The 17254-nt window shown below is 40.7% G+C and overlaps 2 protein-coding genes across 4 annotated transcripts in view; one reads left to right on the top strand and one right to left on the bottom strand.

The window, feature by feature from the left end:
- The window catches only part of LYPD1 (LY6/PLAUR domain containing 1), a 128865-nt gene that overhangs the window by 29435 nt on the left and 82176 nt on the right, over positions 1-17254 (top strand). For 2 of the 3 annotated variants that reach the window (XM_014851013.3, XM_044769060.2), the window contains one exon: positions 8690-10129. The exons of the other annotated variant lie outside the window; for it this stretch is intronic. In XM_014851013.3, coding sequence (XP_014706499.1) covers positions 8690-8925 — 236 coding nt within the window. In that variant the 3' untranslated portion in view covers positions 8926-10129. Of the gene's footprint in view, positions 1-8689; positions 10130-17254 lie in introns of those variants that run through there. 3 annotated transcript variants of the gene reach the window in all.
- Positions 8522-17254, bottom strand: part of GPR39 (G protein-coupled receptor 39) — a 191601-nt gene continuing 182868 nt past the window's right edge. Inside the window, exon 2 of the mRNA XM_044769057.2 lies at positions 8522-9890. Within this exon, the coding sequence (XP_044624992.1) occupies positions 9382-9890 (509 nt within the window). The 3' untranslated portion in view covers positions 8522-9381. The remainder of the gene's footprint in view (positions 9891-17254) is intronic.

Raw genomic sequence — 17254 nt, 5'->3', positions numbered from 1 at the left:
ACTCTCATTACTCCTGGGCTTCCTCATGGTCCCCTGGCCTGGAGCAGCCAGCCAGTCAATCAACACACCCCTCTGGTATCAGACTCCCTTCCCTTTTCTCCCTCTCTCTGTCCAATAAATGCCACTTTTTTAATGGAGCTCTCAACCTTTCCCTTCAGAGAGTCTTTTTTGTTGTGTCAGCTCATGAACTGCCAACTTGAGGGCTTGTACCTGGCCACAGATCTGAAACAACCCCACATTCACACACGCTTCCCTTACGAAGATGAATTGTTTCTGACTAAAGCTCTGAGGGTCTCAGCAAAAGTACAGATTGCGGGTCTGTTAGGACATCTCTTCATAACCTCATGCACTTTTTTCAGGTGTTTTTAATTAAAATTTTTGTTTATTTTTATTGAGGTGTAATTGACACACAACATCACATCAGTTTCAGCTGTAAAACATAATGATTTGATATTTGTATACAGTGCAAAATGACACCACAATAAGTCTAGTTAACATCCATCACCATACATACAGAATTTTTTCTTTCTTGTGATAAGAAACTTTTAAGATCTACTCTCTTAGCAACGTTCAAGTATGTAATACAGTATTAACTAGTCACCATGCTGTATATTACAAACCCATGACTTAAGTATTTTATAACCAGAAGTTTGTAGCTTTTGACTCCCTTCACCCATCTCACCCACACTCTGCCTCTGGCAACCACCAATCTGTTCTTTGTATCTATGAGCTTGCCTTTTTTTTTTTTTTTCAATTCCACATACAAGTGAAATGATATGGTGTATATCTTTATCTGACTTATTTTATTAGCATAATGCTCTCAAGGTCCATCCACGTTGTAACAAATGGCAAGATTTCATTCCTTATTGTGGCTGAATAGTATTCTACTGTATATATATATACACCACATCTTCTTTATCCATTCATCCATTGATGGACGCTTAGTTGTTTCTGTCTCTTGGTTATTGTAAATAATGCTGCAGTGAAGATGGGGGCGCAGATATCTTTTCCAATTAGTGTTTTTATTTGCTTCAGATAAATACCCAGAAGTGGAATTGCTGCATCCTATGGTAGTTCTCTTTTTAACTTTTTGAGGAACCTCTACACTGTTTTCCATAGTGGCTGCACCAATTTACTTTTCCACCAATAGTGCCAAAGGGTTCCCTTTTCTCCACATCTTCGCCAACACTTGTTATTTCTTGTCTTTTTGATAATAGCCATCCTATCAGATGTGAAGTGATATCTCATTACGGTTTTGATTTGCATTTCTCTGATGATTAGTGACATTGAGCATTTTTTCACATACCTATTGACCATCTGTATGTCTGTTTTGGAAAATGTTCAGATCTTTATATTTTTTGGATATTAACCCATTATTGTATATATGATTTGCAAATATTTTCTTCCATTCAATAATTTGCCTTTTTGTTGATGGGTTCCTCTGCTGTGCAAAACCTTTTTAGTTTGCTGTAGTTTTATTTTTGTTTTTGTTTATTTTTGCTTTTGTTGCTTTTGCTTTTGTCTACATCCAAAAAATAATCACTAAGTTGGATGCCAAGGAACTTGCTGTCTCTGTTTTCTTCTAGGAGTTTTGTGACTTCAGGTCTTATATTCAAGCTTTTACTCCATTTTGAATAATTTTTGGTATGGTATAAAATAGTGGCCCAATTTCATTCTTCTGCATGTGGCTGTCTGGTTTTCCCAACACCATTTATTGAAGAGACTGTCCTTTCTCATTGTATATTCTTTGCACCTTTGTCATAAATTATTTGATGATATAAATGTAGGGTTTTTTCCTGGGCTCTCTATTTTGTTCTGTTGCCCTATGTGTCTGTTTTTATGACATTACCATACTGTTTTGATTACTATAGCTTTGTAATATGGTTTGAAATCAGGTAGCTGGATGCCTTGAGCTTTGTTCTCCTTTCTCAGGATTGCTTTGGCTGTTCAGGGTCTTTTGTGGTTCCGTATAAATTTTAGGATTGTTTGTTCTATTTCTGTGAAAAATGCCGTTCTGTGAAAACTGTACTTTTATAAGGATTGCATTGAATCTGTAGATTGCTTTGGGTAGTATGGACATTTTAACAATATTAATTCTTCCAATCCATGAGTATGGACTATATTTCCATTTATTTGTGTCTTTAATTTCCTTTATCAGTGTCTTACAGTTTTCAGTATACAGGTCTTTCACCTCCTTGGTTAAATTTGGTCCTAGGTATTTTATTCTTTTTGATGCAGTTGTAAGTGGGGTTGTGTTCTTTAGTTTCTCTTTCTGATAGTTTGTTATTAGTGTATAGAAACACAATAGATTTCTGTATGTTGATTTTGCATCCTGCAACTTTACTGAAGTCATTTATTAGTTCTAACAGTTTTTTGGTGGAATCTTTAGGTTGTTCTATATATAATATATCATCTGCAAATAGTGACAGTATTACTTCCTTCTTTCCAATTTGGATCCTTTTTGTTTCTTACCTCATTTCTCTGGCTAGGACTTCCAACACTAGGTTGAATAAAAGAGAACGGGCATGCTTGTCCTGCTCCTGATCTCAGAGAAAAAGCTTTTAGCTTTTCACCATTGAGTATAATGTTAGCTGTGCGTTTGTCATATATGGGCTTTATTATGTTGAGGTATGTTCCCTCTATACCTACTTTGTTGACAGTTTTTATCATGAAAGGATGTTGAATTTTGTCCCATGCTTTTCCTGCATCTGTTGAGATGGTCATATGATTTTTATCCTTCATTTTGTTAATGTGGTGTATCACATTGATTTTTTTTGCAAATGAGGAACTATCCTTGCATCCCTGGAATAAATCCCACTTGATCAGGGTATATGATCCTTTTAATGTATTGTTGAATTCTTGCTAATATTTTGTTGAGGATTTTGCATCTATGCTTATCAAGGATATTGGCTTGTAACTTTTTTTTTTGAGGTGTCTTTGTCTGGTTTTGGTATCAGGATAATGCTGGCCTTAAAATGAGTCTGAAATTGTTCCCTCTTCTCTTATTTTCTGGAAGAGTTTAAGAAGGATTGGTATTGATTCTTCTTTGAATGTTTGGTAGAATTCACTAGTGAAGCCATCTGGCCTTAGATTTTGTTTGTTGGGAGATTTTTGACTACTGATTCAATTTCCTTACTGGTAATTGTTCTGTTCAGATTTTATGTTTCTTCATGATTCAGTCTTGTAAAGTTGTATGTTTCTAGGAACTTATCCATTTCTTTCTAGTTTGTCTAATTTGCTGTATAAATTTTCATAGTAGTCTTTTATGATCCTTTGTATTTCCTTTTTTTTCAAAGGTTGGCACCCCAGCTAACATCGGTTGCCAATCTTTTTTTTAATTTATTTTTCTTCTCTCCAACACTCCCCACCCCCAGCTCACAGTTCTATATTCCAGTTGTAGGTCCTTCTGTTCTTGTTATGTGGGACATTGCCTCAGCATGGCTTGATGAGTGGTGCTAGATCTGTGCCCAGGATCCAAACTGGAGAAACCTTGGACCGCTGAAGTGGAGCCCATGAACTCAACCACTCAGCCATGAGGCCAGCCCTGATCCTTTTTATTCCTGTGGTATCAGTTGTAAGATCTCCTTTCATTTCTGATTTTATTTGAGTCCTCTCTCTTTTTTTCTTAGTAAGTCTAGCTAAAAGTTTGTCAATTTTGTTTATCTTTTCAAAGAACTAGATCTTTGTTTTATTGATCTTTTCTGTTAACTTTTTAGTCTCTATTTCATTAAATTTTGCTCTGATCTTTGTTAATTCCTTCCTTTTACTAACTTTGGACTTCATTTGTTCTTTTTCTAGTTCTTTGAGGTGTAAAGTTAGGTTGCTTGAGATTTTTCTTGTTTCTTGAGGTAAGCTTTTATTGCTATGAACTTCCCTCTTAGAACTGCTTTTGCTGCACCCTGTAAGTTTTGGCATGTTGTATTTCTATTTTCATTTGTCTCAAGGTATTTTTCCATCTCTCTTTCATTTTCTTCATTGAATCTGTTGGTTGTTTAACAGTATATTGTTTAATCTACACCTATTTGTGAATTTCCAGTTTTCTTCTTGTAATTGATTTCTAGCTTCTTATCATTGTGGTTGGAAAAGATTCTTGATAAGATTTCAGTTTTCTTAAATTTGTTAAGACTTGTTTTGTGGCCTAACATATGATCCTGGAGAATGTTCCATGTGCAATTGAGAAGAATGTATATTCTGTTGCTTTCGGATGAATATTCTGTATATATCTGTTTATATATATATTCTGTATATATCTGGGCCAATGTGTCATTTAATTAAGGCCAATGTTTCCTTATTGATTTTCTGTCTGGATCATCTACCCATTGATGTTTCTCCCTTTAGGTCTGTTAGTATTTGCTTGATATATTTAGGTGCTCCTATATTGGGTACATAAATATTTACAAATATTGTATCCTCTTGTTGGATTGACCCCTCTATTGTTACATCATGCCCTTGTCTCTCATTACAGTCTTTATTTTAAAGTCTATTTTGCCTGATATAAGGACAGCTATCCCAGTTTTCCTTTGGTTTCCATTTGGACGGAATACTTTTTTCCATCCCTTCACTTTCAGTTTGCGTGTCCTTACATCTGAAGTGAATCTCTTGTAGGCAGCATGGAGTTGGGTCTTGGTTTTTTATCCACTCAGCCACTTTGTCTTTTGATTGGAGAATTTAGTCCATTTACATTTAAAGTAATTAGTGATAAGAATGTACTTATTGCCATTTTGTTCACTGTTGTCCAGCTGTTTTGTAGTTCCTCTGTTCCTTTCTACTTCTCTTGCTCTCTTCCTTTGTGGTTTGATGACTTTCTTTAGTGGCATGCTTAGATTACTTTCTCATTATCTTTTGTGTATCTACTACAGGTTTTTGCTTTAGGTTACCATGAGGCTTACATACAACAACTTATATTTATAACAGTCTAAGTTGATAACTTAAGTTTGAGTACATTTTAAAGCTCTACATTTTTGTTGTCCCCTTACCACATTTTGTTTTTGATGTCACATTTTACACCTTTTTATCTTGTGTATTCCTTAAATATTTATAGTACTTAGTTATTTTTACTACTTTTGTCTTTTGACATTCATGCTACTTTTTAAATGATTAATTCACTAGCTTTCCTATACATTTACCTTCACCTTTACCTAAGATTTATACTTTCATGTATTTTCTTATTACTAATTAGTGCCCTTTCTTTTCGGCTTAAAGAAATCCCTTTAACATTTCTTGTAAGGCCAGTTTAGTGGTGATGAATATCTTTAGCTTTCGTTTGTTTGGAACACTCTCTCCCTCCTTCAAACGTCAATGATAACTTTGCAAGAGAGACCATTCTTGGTTGGAAGGCTGTTCTTTTCAGCACTTTGAACATATCATGCCACTCCCTTCTGGCCTGCAAAATTTCTGCTGAAAACTTGGATAGTCTTATGGGGGTTCCCTTGTATGTAATAAGCTATTTTTCTCTTGCTGCTTTTAAGATTCTTTCCTTGTCCTTAACTTTTGATATTTTTATTATAGTGTGTCTTGGCATGTGTCTCTTTGGGTTCTTATCATTTGGAACCCTCTGGTATTCCTGGATCTGGACATCTGTTTCCTTCCCCAGGTTAGGGAAGTTTCCAGCTATTGTTGCTTCAAATAAGTTTTCTGCCCCTTTCTGTCTTTCTTCTCCTTCTGGGACTCCTATAATGTGAATGTTATTCTGTTGATGTTGTTCCTTAAAGTTAGCTTCATATTTTTTCATTCTTTTTTCTTTTTGCTCTGATTGAGTGAATTCTCTGCCCTGTCTTCCAGTTTACTGATCCTTTTATCTTCATCTAGATTGCTGTTGAGGCACTCTAGTGTATGTTATTTCAATTATTGTATTCTTCAGCTCTGTGACTTCTGTTTGGTACCTTCTTATATTTTATATCTCTTTGTTGAAGCTCTCACTGTATTCATCCGTTCTTCTCCCAAGTTCAGTGAGCATCTTTGTGACCATTACTCTGAACTCTTTATCAGGTAAATTGTTTATGTCCACGTCATTAAGGTTTTTTCCTGAAGTTTTACCTTGGTCTTTTGTTAGTAACATACTCCTTTGTTTCTTCATTTTGCTTGGCTCTCTTTGTTGGTTTCTATGCATTAGATGAAACAGCCACCTCTCCCAGTCTTGAATGGTTGACCTTGTATAGGAGATCAACCCTATTGTTCAACCCCACTCTAGTGCATGGTTCTCTCTCAAACCTTTGTGATTTTCGAAGCAGCCTATTTTTAATAACTCCTAGTAGTTGGGGTGTGCCACAAACAGTCAGGATCCCAAAGGGGAGGATCTCAGTCAGCCCCTAGATTCAGGCTGTTGGAAGCCAGACCCTCAGGCAGCAGCTTTTAAAGTGTGCATATATATATATATATATATATACACAGTCCTCTGGGACTACAAGCATAAGCCCCACTGCCCACAAAAGCCAGGTGATTTGGAGGTGTCCCCTGGGTGGTAGTCACAAAAATGGAGGTTCCTCTCATGCATTATTTATCTAACTAACCTACCCCATCACTGATTTTTAGCCCTACAGAGTTAGACTTTAGAAAAGTCCCCAGCCATGCCACTAAGTAAAAATGCAAACTGCAGAACAGCATATAGGATGTGAAACTATTAACAAATGTGCACACACACACACACACACTTTATTTCTCCATGGGCACACATGTAAATATATAGAAACAGACTTGGAAAGAGGCATCCCAAATTGATAAAATTTCTTACCTCTGAGGAGGACCTGGGATTGCAAGGGGAATGTTCAAGGGGCATTTTCACCTTACCTGACTGTCTGAAATTTTTATAGTGAAAAATATATTCAGTACTTATTTTTGAATTTCTAAAATTCACTTAAAGGAAAAAAGGCCATTGAAGTTAAACTGGCAAATGGCAGTTAGCACTTTTAATATTTATTTAATAAAAAGAATAAAATTTAATTTACTAAAATGGGCAAAGGATAGAAAATGTAAAGATGATGGGAAATCTATAAATGGGAAATGCCCTGTAGCATGTTCCTTAGAAATCAAACAGTGCTCCTCCATCCCCTGACACATCCTCTGTCCACGGGCTTCATCTTACCAGAGCAGCTACCTTCCAGGATTTTCTAACAAACAGTGTTAGAAAATCACTCCTTACAAATGTGCAGTTTTGGGGGGGAAAATGACATAAAATTGCATGTTTTCATGTAAACGTAAAGTGTTTCTTTACCTTCTACTTGGAAGTTTTATGCAGTTCAATTCTTTACTGTTTCTCCAGTGCCCCAAGCAGCAGTTCTCAAGGGGCAGGAAAAGGACCCAAACCAAAGCCACACCAGCAATGACACATCCCTGCAGGGAGTCAGAGGGAAAGGAGCCCTGGCTGCTGGTGGAATGTATTGTGTTCCTTGGCTGTGCGGGCCAGCAAACAGGCTAAAGCCAGTCACATCCAGGTCCAGCTTTAGTAATTAAGACATGTCATTGACATGTCTTTGGTCATATCATCTCTCTATAAAGGAGAAAAGTTTATTGATACAAAATGGCCACACATACACACACCAAAAGCTATCTTCAGAGTAAAGCTACCCCACTAAAACAATTATTTTTGTGGTTCACTGGCTGTCTGCTTTGCTATATAATAATACAGACTTGATGGCATGGAACCAGAATGTTTGTTAGGTTCACATCCTAGCTGCTCCACTTTCTAGTAGTGTGACCTTGGGCAAGTTACTAAACCTCTCTTGCCTTTAGGCTCCCTGTCTGCATAATGGGGCCTCCCTTGTAGTGTTGTTGTGGGTAGTAAATTAGCTAGTACACTATAGCCCTCTGAGGAGTGTCCTGCGTACAGGAAAGCACCTAAATAATCTTAGCTATTATTATTTGAATTGAGTAAACTTCCAACTTTAAGAAGTCAAATGATTATCCAAGACACTCTAATTTGATGACTATGCTGAAATTTGGATGTGACACATGCTCCTTAAGATGGGCCCTCCAGTCTTATCAAGAAGCTCCTTTCTGTGCCCAAATCTTGTATTATTAAGTAAGTGATACTGACTTGGCAAATGCCATATGTTCTAAGGGCAAATCTTCTCAGGGAAAAAGGCTGCCCTGGGCTCACCATCAGCCAGGCCACCCCTTCACTAAACTCAGTGGACACCTCAAACCTGGGAAAAAATATCAATCACAGCTCCTTCAGTAGGGATATGATTTATTCCCATTGGGATTTGGTCTTTATTCAGAGAATTCCAGGATTTAATAAAAACACATAGTTGAGAGCCATCTCTCTGTGGTCGCTTATAAAGTAATAACAGAGATAAGATCTAGACGCACAGCTTGTAATCCTCTCTGGCATGAGATCGTTTGAAGCAAAAAAAAAAAAGCTAAATAAAAAGTTGTGTGTCTAGTATACAGTGTAAATTCAAACTTTGAAAAAAATAAACTTTGATTTTGACAGCTCTATTCACTGGTATTAGCATCTCAAATAGCTTTTGGAACCATTTTGTCAAAAGTAGTGAAATGACTGCCTTCTTCAAATATCTTTGTGGGGGGGGGAGGGGGCTCGATGACACAACCTGAAGCACCTCCTTGGCCCCACCAAGTCTCTGGGCTGTGGGAAGAGTAAGGAAGAGCTGTCTATTGGGATTTGGGCTCAGAGGGACACTGTCCTTTGGCCAGCACAGGTTAACCCAGCTCCTTTGGGTCTGTGTTGCAGGGATCATGTACCGCAAGTCATGTGCATCATCAGCGGCCTGCCTCATCGCCTCTGCTGGGTACCAATCCTTCTGCTCCCCAGGAAAACTGAACTCAGTGTGCATCAGCTGCTGCAACACCCCTCTTTGCAACGGGCCCCGGCCCAAGAAAAGGAGCAGTTCTGCCTCGGCCCTTTGGCCGGGGCTTCCCACCACCATCCTGTTCCTCAAATTAGCCCTCTTCTTGGCACACTGCTGAAGCTGAAGGAGGTGCCAGCCCCTCCTGCATTGTTCTCCTGGCCCTCACGCCCCACTCTCCCTGAGATTCTTCTGGGTGTCCCTTTTTTCTGGGTAGGGAGGGGAGTCTCTGTTTTCTTTTAGTTCCTTTACAGATAATGAAAGAGCTCAGTGTAAAACGTTTTTGTAAGCTCTGAATACATTCAGTCTGACTGAATTTTCAGTGTGTACTTAAAGGAAGGAAGGGGATGGAATGCAAGTTCGCGCCCCCAGCCCCCCCACGACCTTCCCCCCACCCCGGTCTGTGACCAGAGTTAAGGCAACTTAGAAGATACTTAGGTGTCCATCTGCCTTTTCCAAGGCCCTTAGCTTCCACGCCTGTTCCTTATGGGGACACAGTTGGTCACTGCCGTCTGAGGGTAATGTTGCTTCTGTAGGGGGAGGGTCGGGTGGCGCTCAAGGCTTCCTTACTTGACACTCACACTTCATGCTCCTGAAAACCATTTTCTGCAGCAGAATTAGCTGGTTTCGTCTCAGAGTTGGGCTCTGATGACTCAGGACTCAATTGCTGCGGTTTAGACTCGGGCTTGGCCTCGCTCTGGAAAGTGCTTAAGGAAACCTTGTTAGTTCTCCTCGCAGAGGAATTGCGCCAGGAAGCCCTGAAGAGTAACGGGCGGTGCGCAGAGCGGGCGCTGTCCATGGTGGAAGCGACATGGGCGCGCAGGCGCTTCTCTTGGTTGGCGTGCAGCAGCGTCAGACGGCAGCGCAGAACCTGCCCGAACACCTTGCGGAACTGCTGCGAGGACACATTGTACAGAAGCGGGTTGATGACCGAGCTCAGGTAGAAGAAGATGTCCGAGAAGGGGAGGAGGGTCATGTACGCCCGGAAGTAGGTCCTCGTCCAGTCGTGCTTGGGTTTGGCCGCAGCCATGATCCTCCGAATCTGGTTAGGCATCCAGCAGATGGCCAAGGTCACAACAATCAGCCCTGAGAAGGCAAGAAGACAAGAGAAAGAAAGAAAAAAAAAAACCACAACAGCATGAGAACAACAACAACAAAAACAAAGTATTTAGCCCCTCAGTTCTGTGTTTACTGGCCAGGAAATGGTACCAATTTTTCAATGTTGTGCTTGACAGCTTCTTTTGCCACTAGCAAAAAATTTCACACTGTTTCAATGCTGGGGGAGTTGACTGTGTTAAAGACCATTAAATGCTTTAGACAGTTTATTTATACCTGTTGATGCCTGTTAATTTTTAAAATGTTTTCATTGTTGATGTATCCAGGAAGTGTTTTATGTAGTCCATAAATGTGGTTTCGCTTTTTGTTTTAAAGAAATAGATGTACACAGTATAGCCATATCAATCAGATGAAACAACATTTGTATTTTAAAGAATGTCCGCATAAAGAAGACCCAATGATATTTTTAAGACAAATGGAAGTGGTGTCCCTTTGGTAATGAAGTAGCATATCTAATGACACTGATTTTGCATTCAGTTTCAGGGAAAGCAAAATCAAGATTAGGTCGTCACCAAGAATGTTTGTTGGACATATCTTATAATTACAATGCTTATATCTTCAAAAGCACTTCTTCTTTTCAAACGTTTTCAGACATATCTATCTTCCACCTTTATGGGGGGAAAGACAATTATCCAAAAACAATGGAAGATATAAAACTTCTTTCTGGTTCAGCCAGTAATGTGCTCATTGCCTTTTCAGCACTGAGCTACAGCATCAACAGCCCAGAAATGATCAGGTCCTAAAGAGACACCATTCAGTGGCCCCCTACCTGGATCAAACGTTCACTGCATGGACATATGTTTGCATGCCCACATATTTGCATTGCAACTTACACAATCCTTGCTATTTCTATGACTTCTGACAGAGAAAAGATGCTATATTGACCACAGACAACTGATATCATGAGTGTCATGAGCATTTATCCACAGTGACTGAAGTAAAAAGAACCAACTCACTAAGAAAAGGGACCCAAGACACCAGATCTCATGTGGAAGAGCTGGTATCTTAAAGCTGTGTTTCGGATTTTCAGAAATTCTGCCTCCCTCTCTTAAATTATAATAAGGAAAATTCATTCACATTTTCAAACCTTCTTATTTTCTAGGAAACCACAGGGAAGCAATTATTGGCAATGATCCCTTCCTGCCTCTGATCAATGGCAAATATTTCATTATTAAATGCTCCAGGAAAAATAGCCATGTTCACACAACCAGGGTTGGCCTTCCTGCACACACCTGAATGTCCCTTGCCTGGTGGCAGAGCGGCCCTAGATGCATTCTCTGGCATTGAAATAACCCAGTTCTCCTAATAACAAATCCTCCACAAATCCCAGCTGTCAGCAAAGAGGGCTCTTGGAACTCTGCTCCCTTGTTAATTTCCAAGGATTTCGCCTGCCAAACTTCAGTCCAAGCTTGAAATAAAACCAATTTGCCTATTTCTTTCTTTGAGTTTGCAACCCTGAGAACACTCAATGAATCTAAAAATAAAATCGGCAAAGTAACATATTGATCTGATGAAAAGGTTAAAAGAAATCACCTTAAGTCAAGAGTATATTCTGAACTACCTAGTTAAAGCTTCTGGATGGGAACAAAAATCCTTATTTTTCTGATTTTTAAAAAAATACCTTTTAGGGCCAGCCCGGTGGCGCAGCAGTTAAGTGCGCATGTTCAGCTTTGGTGGCCTGGGGTTCGCTGGTTCAGATCCCAGGTGTGGACATGGCACCGCCTTGGCAAGCCATGCTGTGGTAGGCATCCCACATATAAAGTAGAGGAAGATGGGCACAGATGTTAGCTCAGGGCCAGTCTTCCTCAGAAAAAAGAGGAGGAGTGGCAGCAGATGTTAGCTCAAGGCTAATCTTCCTCAAAAAACAACCAAACAAACAAATAAAAGATACTTGACTAGGAAATCGAGACCTTCTTTTCCACTGCTTTGAGAAGCATGGATGCTTCCAACCACCTATGCTATTCCAAGTGTGTTCTTAAGTTACCTTTCCTCGTTTTTATCTCATGTAGCTCTGACTGAAAGGTTCAGCTCATTAATTGTGAAGGAGCTAGGAAGCTCACCAAACCTAGGGAAGTGACATGTCTTCACAAAGTTTTCAATTTTTTCTCTTCCCTGCTACTGAATTTCAGAGAATAAGTACAACCATCTTCATCTGAGGACTTGTTTCCTAGAATATGGGAATGGAGCACAGGGTTTTAGATGTGTGCTATGCTACACTGTGGGAGGTTATACTTCAGGCGGCAAGAATCTAGAAAGGCTGTGAGAACTCCCTTGTACTTACCACAGGTGGAACATAGCACAGCTTTTAAAGCCAGCGGAAGAAAGGCAATGAGAAAAGAAAGCGGGGCTGTGGAGCAAGAGGAAAGAACTTCTGTCCTGTCTCTTCTCCTGTTCTCTTGATCTCTTGTTGGCACAACCTTTATTCTTCTGTTACCTTCACCTCCTTTCCTGGCATCAGTTGTCCTTAATTGACCATCCCATCAAAAGCAACAAAGTTCAGTAAAAAGCAAGACCCGGCAACCCAGGCATGAGGCAAGGGACAGCTTTTGTGGCCTGGTTTGCAGTTTTAGCTGGGAGAGAAGTCTTGCTCTGAATTGGAAATCAACTGAAGCAAACAAGTGGGGGACACCTTAGTCCAAATAAGTGTCAGAAAATGGGGAACCAGACCTGAGATACTTCAATGGTGAGAGAAAGACTTTCTTGGTGTAGAAATAGGTAGATTTGATAGCAAATAGGAACTTGGAGAACAAGAGAGACAGGAGCTGAATTAGAAATGGACAGGGATTAAAGACCAGACATTGGACAGGTCTTGAGAGATAATCAAGAACAATCCCGAATACTTATTGAGTTTTTCCTGTGTCAGGTTCTGTGCTAAGCCCTCTGCTAATTTCCTATGCATGTCTCACTTCTAACAACAGCCCTGGTGAGATCAAAACTGCCATCATCTTCATCTTATAGATGAGGAAGTGGAGTCCCAGAGAAGGTTAGTTGCCTATGTGCTATAATTAGGACACATGCCTGCCAGGCTCCAAAATCTATGGTATTTTTTTCTCAAAGACACCATATTGTCTGTTTCTTCTATGTTTAGTTTGAAAAATACAGAAAATACAATCAAGAAAGTAAACATGAGCCATAATTCTTCCATATAGAATGGATATAAAGCAGCACTGCCCACTAGAAATATAATGTAAGCTACATGTCACTTAAAATTTCGATGATCCACATGCAAAACGTAAAGAGACAGGGGAAATCAGTTTCAATAATATCTTTAATCCAATATACCCCAAATATCATTTCATCTGCAGTTTCAACATGCAATCAATCTAAAATTATTCATGAGATGTTTTACATTCTGTTTTTCATACCAAGTCTTTGAAATCTAAGGGTGGCTTTTACCCTTCGAGCACATTTCAATTGGGACCAGCCACATGTGGCTACAGTAGTGGACAGCACAGGTTGAAGTAATCCTTCACAGCCCCTCCCCAGAGTGACAAGCCTCCCTATTTCCTCCTCTCCTCATTCCCCCAACTGTCCCCTTCCCAACCACACACCCAGAGAGTCCTGTCAAATCAGGGAAATCCCCAAGGAACCTCCCCACTAGCCTGTATTATCATCCTAAGCTTCTGATAAGGCAACCCAGGTTGATTCCTGATCATATTTCTTTCTTTTGGAGGAAGATCAGCCCTGAGCTAACATCTGCCGCCAATCCTCCTCTTTTTGCTGAGGAAGCCTGGCCCTGAGCTAACATCCATGCCCATCTTCCTCTACTTTATATGTGGGACGCCTGCCACAGCATGGCTTGCCAAGCAGTGCCATGTCCGCACCCAGAATCCAAACCGGCGAACCCTGGGCTGCCGAGAAGCAGAACGTGTGAACTTAACCGCTGCGCCACAGGGCCGGCCCCTCTGATCATATTTCTGAGTATGCATTCTTGGCTCTAGGGTAGAACAGGTTTAGCCAGTCTTTCCACATAAAGCCTTCCACATAAGGAGACTATATATTATCTAAAGCCAAAATATTCAGAAAGCACAAAATTATATTTGGCATTTCTCATTCTAAACCTTGCCTAGTCATTCTAAAATAACACAGATTGTCCCATATCCCTGGCAAGGCTGTTGGAATATACTTCTCTCCCCTCACGAAGAGGTGGGAAAAATGACTGGTACCTTTCCTCTTGTGCTTTGACAGATAATTTTATACTAAGAAAATGGAGCATTGGGCATACAGGTACAGCCCATGGCACACGTGGGCATGTGTCCATGGGTGACATACTAGAGGCTAGCCTCTGGTTGGGGGATGGGAAGGGTCAAACAAGTCCCCTTGTAAAATTTGTCACTTTATAATGACAGGTAATTGCTCATTTTTACATTTGAAAAAAAAAGTGTCCATTATTTTAGGTGTAGGATGTAATTCACATTGTAGAGAATAAGTAATATGGCCAAAGGTAACTTTTTATTCTAGCTGTTTACAACTGGTTCAGCTCTAGTCCCAGCTACTCAGTAGCTGACACAAAGCTTTAAAGTCTTATTCACGCCCTAATAGAGTATATTAAAGATTTGACTAAATTTATGTTTGGCTGCAATCAATTTGGACTTGTATATTACGTTTGGAAAAATCTATAATGCTTTAGTCTGTGTGGTATAACATGCAGCCTGCAGTTAAATAACTTTAGTGTAAACTTGAATGAAGATCAGTGAACTGAACTCAGTCGTGCAAAGCAGGTAAACTATTTTAACTGAATTACTGATAGATCTGTATTGTACTCCAGACAGCCTTGCACTCTGGGTTAAGAAATATCATATCTATCTGTCCACATAAAGTACGTCCATTTTTCCTCCTTGATCACTACTCTGAAATGACAAGAGCCATTAGACGATGACATAGATTTATTCTTGGCAGAATAATGTTGTTTAAAAAACAGAAGTACTGCAGATGTCCAACAACAGCCCACACTGAAGGCTGACATTTCAACAGCATTCACACCAGCCTGCCTGGTTTAGTCTTCGAAAGAGCAGTAAGCTACGCCACCTGGGAAGTGAGAGCATGCAAACATCTGACACTGTTTTCTCCCCTCTATGCTTTAAAGTGAAGGTAACTATTTGAGTGTTCCCTGGAATTCATTTTAGAGTCATCAGAGAATGGGAGAGCAGGAGGGGACCCTGGAGACCAGCCGCAGATCTGCCTTGTCCCACAAATGATGACACTGAGGCTAAGTGATTCACACAGGATCTCACAGGATCAGGATGGCAGGACCCCCTCTGCCTTGCATACTGCCCAGAACACTGGATTCTTCCCTAGAGTGACAAGCCTATCATTATTTTTAAATGTGGTTTCTTTTTTTAAAGATTGGCCCTGAGCTAACATCTGTTGCCAATTTTTTTTCTTCTTCTCCCCAAAGCCCCCTCCAGTACACAGTTGTATATTCTAGTTGCAGGTCCTTCTGGTGGTGCTGTGTGGGACGCCACTTCAGCATGGCTTGATGAGTGGTGCTAGGTCTGCGCCCAGGATCCAAACCGGCAAAGCCCTGGGCCGCCAAAGCAGAGGGCACAAACTTAATCACTTAGCCATGGGGCCGGCCCCTAAATGTAGTGTTTTTTTGTTTTTCCCAGTTTTAGGGTCAAGTGTTGACCATTCACGGCATGGGATGCAATAAGAGGCTGGACCTCTCAGACCTAGCTAAAGTCACCACAATACCTCATCTATACACTGTCTAGATTCAGTTTTAGAATAAAGCCCCTCAAGAACAAGCCTACACCAAAGCTCCAGAGCACGTTTTCCCCTCAAAGGAAGGTGAAGTCCAGTCAAAGGGAGCTGAAGAATGTTTGGAAAACAAGGAATGACTCCAGGTCATGACCTCATGACCTAAGCCTATAAGAACTCCATCTGTCTGTCCATCTACCTGTCTGTCTGTCCATCCATTCATCCATCTACCTTACATAAGATGCTAGAAAAGAATACTTAGCTTGTACTAAGCAGAAAAGATCTGGAAATTTGATTTTTCCCCGAGCAAAGACATTTTGTGTGATTTAAAGAAATCCCGGGGCCAGCTCCGTGGCTGAGTGGTTAAGTTCGTGCTTTCCGCTGCGGCGGCCCAGGGTTCAGATCCTGGGCGTGGACATGGCACCGCTTGTCAGGCCACGTTGAGGCGGTGTCCCACATCCCACAACTAGAAGGACCTGCAACTAAGATATACAACTATGTACCGGAGGGGTTTGGGAAATAAAGCAGGGAAAAAAAAAAAAAAAAAAGATTGGCAACAGTTGTTAGCCCAGGTGCCAATCCTTAAAAAAAAAGAAATCCCAAAGATTTGCTGTTCCACTTGGTGTTGGAGTTCCCTTTTACTGAATTGTTGAAGCCTTGAGGGTGCAGAGGGGATGCTGACGATGATTTAGGACTTCTCTGATTAGTATAGCTCTCCATCCTTTTCCTGCCCCAATATTCCAATTTCTCTCTAACCCCGACCACAGTAAGCAGGAGTTAGCTATCTCCCCTTCCCTTTTTTCCCCCCAACTTAAGTTCTTTGTACTTTGTTTATTCACTTGGCAAACATTTCTGGACTTGCTGGGGTCTACTACATAAAAAGCCGAGGAGGACAAGGCAGCCACAGCCTGGTGACTGTTTGCAAAGGGCCCTAAGAGCAGTCTGGGCAGAGGATTATGGCAGCAAAGGGGAGGGCTGGCTGACCTTCCCATAGGCAGGAACACTCAGACAAAAAATTAAAGGAGAGGAAGAGTCAATCTGGAAAAGGGCAGCCAGGCAAAGACACAGCATGAGCAGGGGCTGGAGGCATGCGACTGTCGCTTACCTTCTGAGAGCTGTGAGGCTCAGTGTGGCTAGAACAATGGAGTGGGTGGAGGCAGTGGGAAATGAGGACATCAGAGAACACTCCATCAGGTTTTGTGGACAATAAATTAATTTGCAGAGGAGCATCTGCGTGTCAATTGACATTTAAACAGCAGTTGCCAGTGGAAAGTAAGCATATGGTTAGTTGAATGAAGAGCCAGGAAGAGACAAATACATCCAATAAAAGGTTTTAGCACTTTCTCCATTTATATCTTTATGTTTGCCAATCTGCTTCTGCAAACCAGTTGAGACAGTGATCTCACTCACTGACTTTGTCCGACCCAAGGAGCCGAAATCAGCACCAACCTTGGGTTAGTTTCTAACCTCTAAGACAGTGGTTCTCAAAGAGGGGTTCCCGGAACAGCAGCATCAGCACCACCTGGGAACTTAGAAATGCAGAGTCTCAGGCCCCACCCCATCCCTACTGAATTAGAGACTCTGGGGGTGGGACCTGGCTGTCTGTGGTTAACAAGCCCACAGGTTGATTTTGA

The sequence above is a fragment of the Equus asinus genome, chromosome 4, assembly GCF_041296235.1.
Source record: "Equus asinus isolate D_3611 breed Donkey chromosome 4, EquAss-T2T_v2, whole genome shotgun sequence".
Taxonomy (NCBI): Eukaryota; Metazoa; Chordata; class Mammalia; order Perissodactyla; family Equidae; genus Equus; species Equus asinus.
Note: the sequence above shows the minus strand (reverse complement) of the source record. Positions and strands in the feature narration are given on the sequence as shown.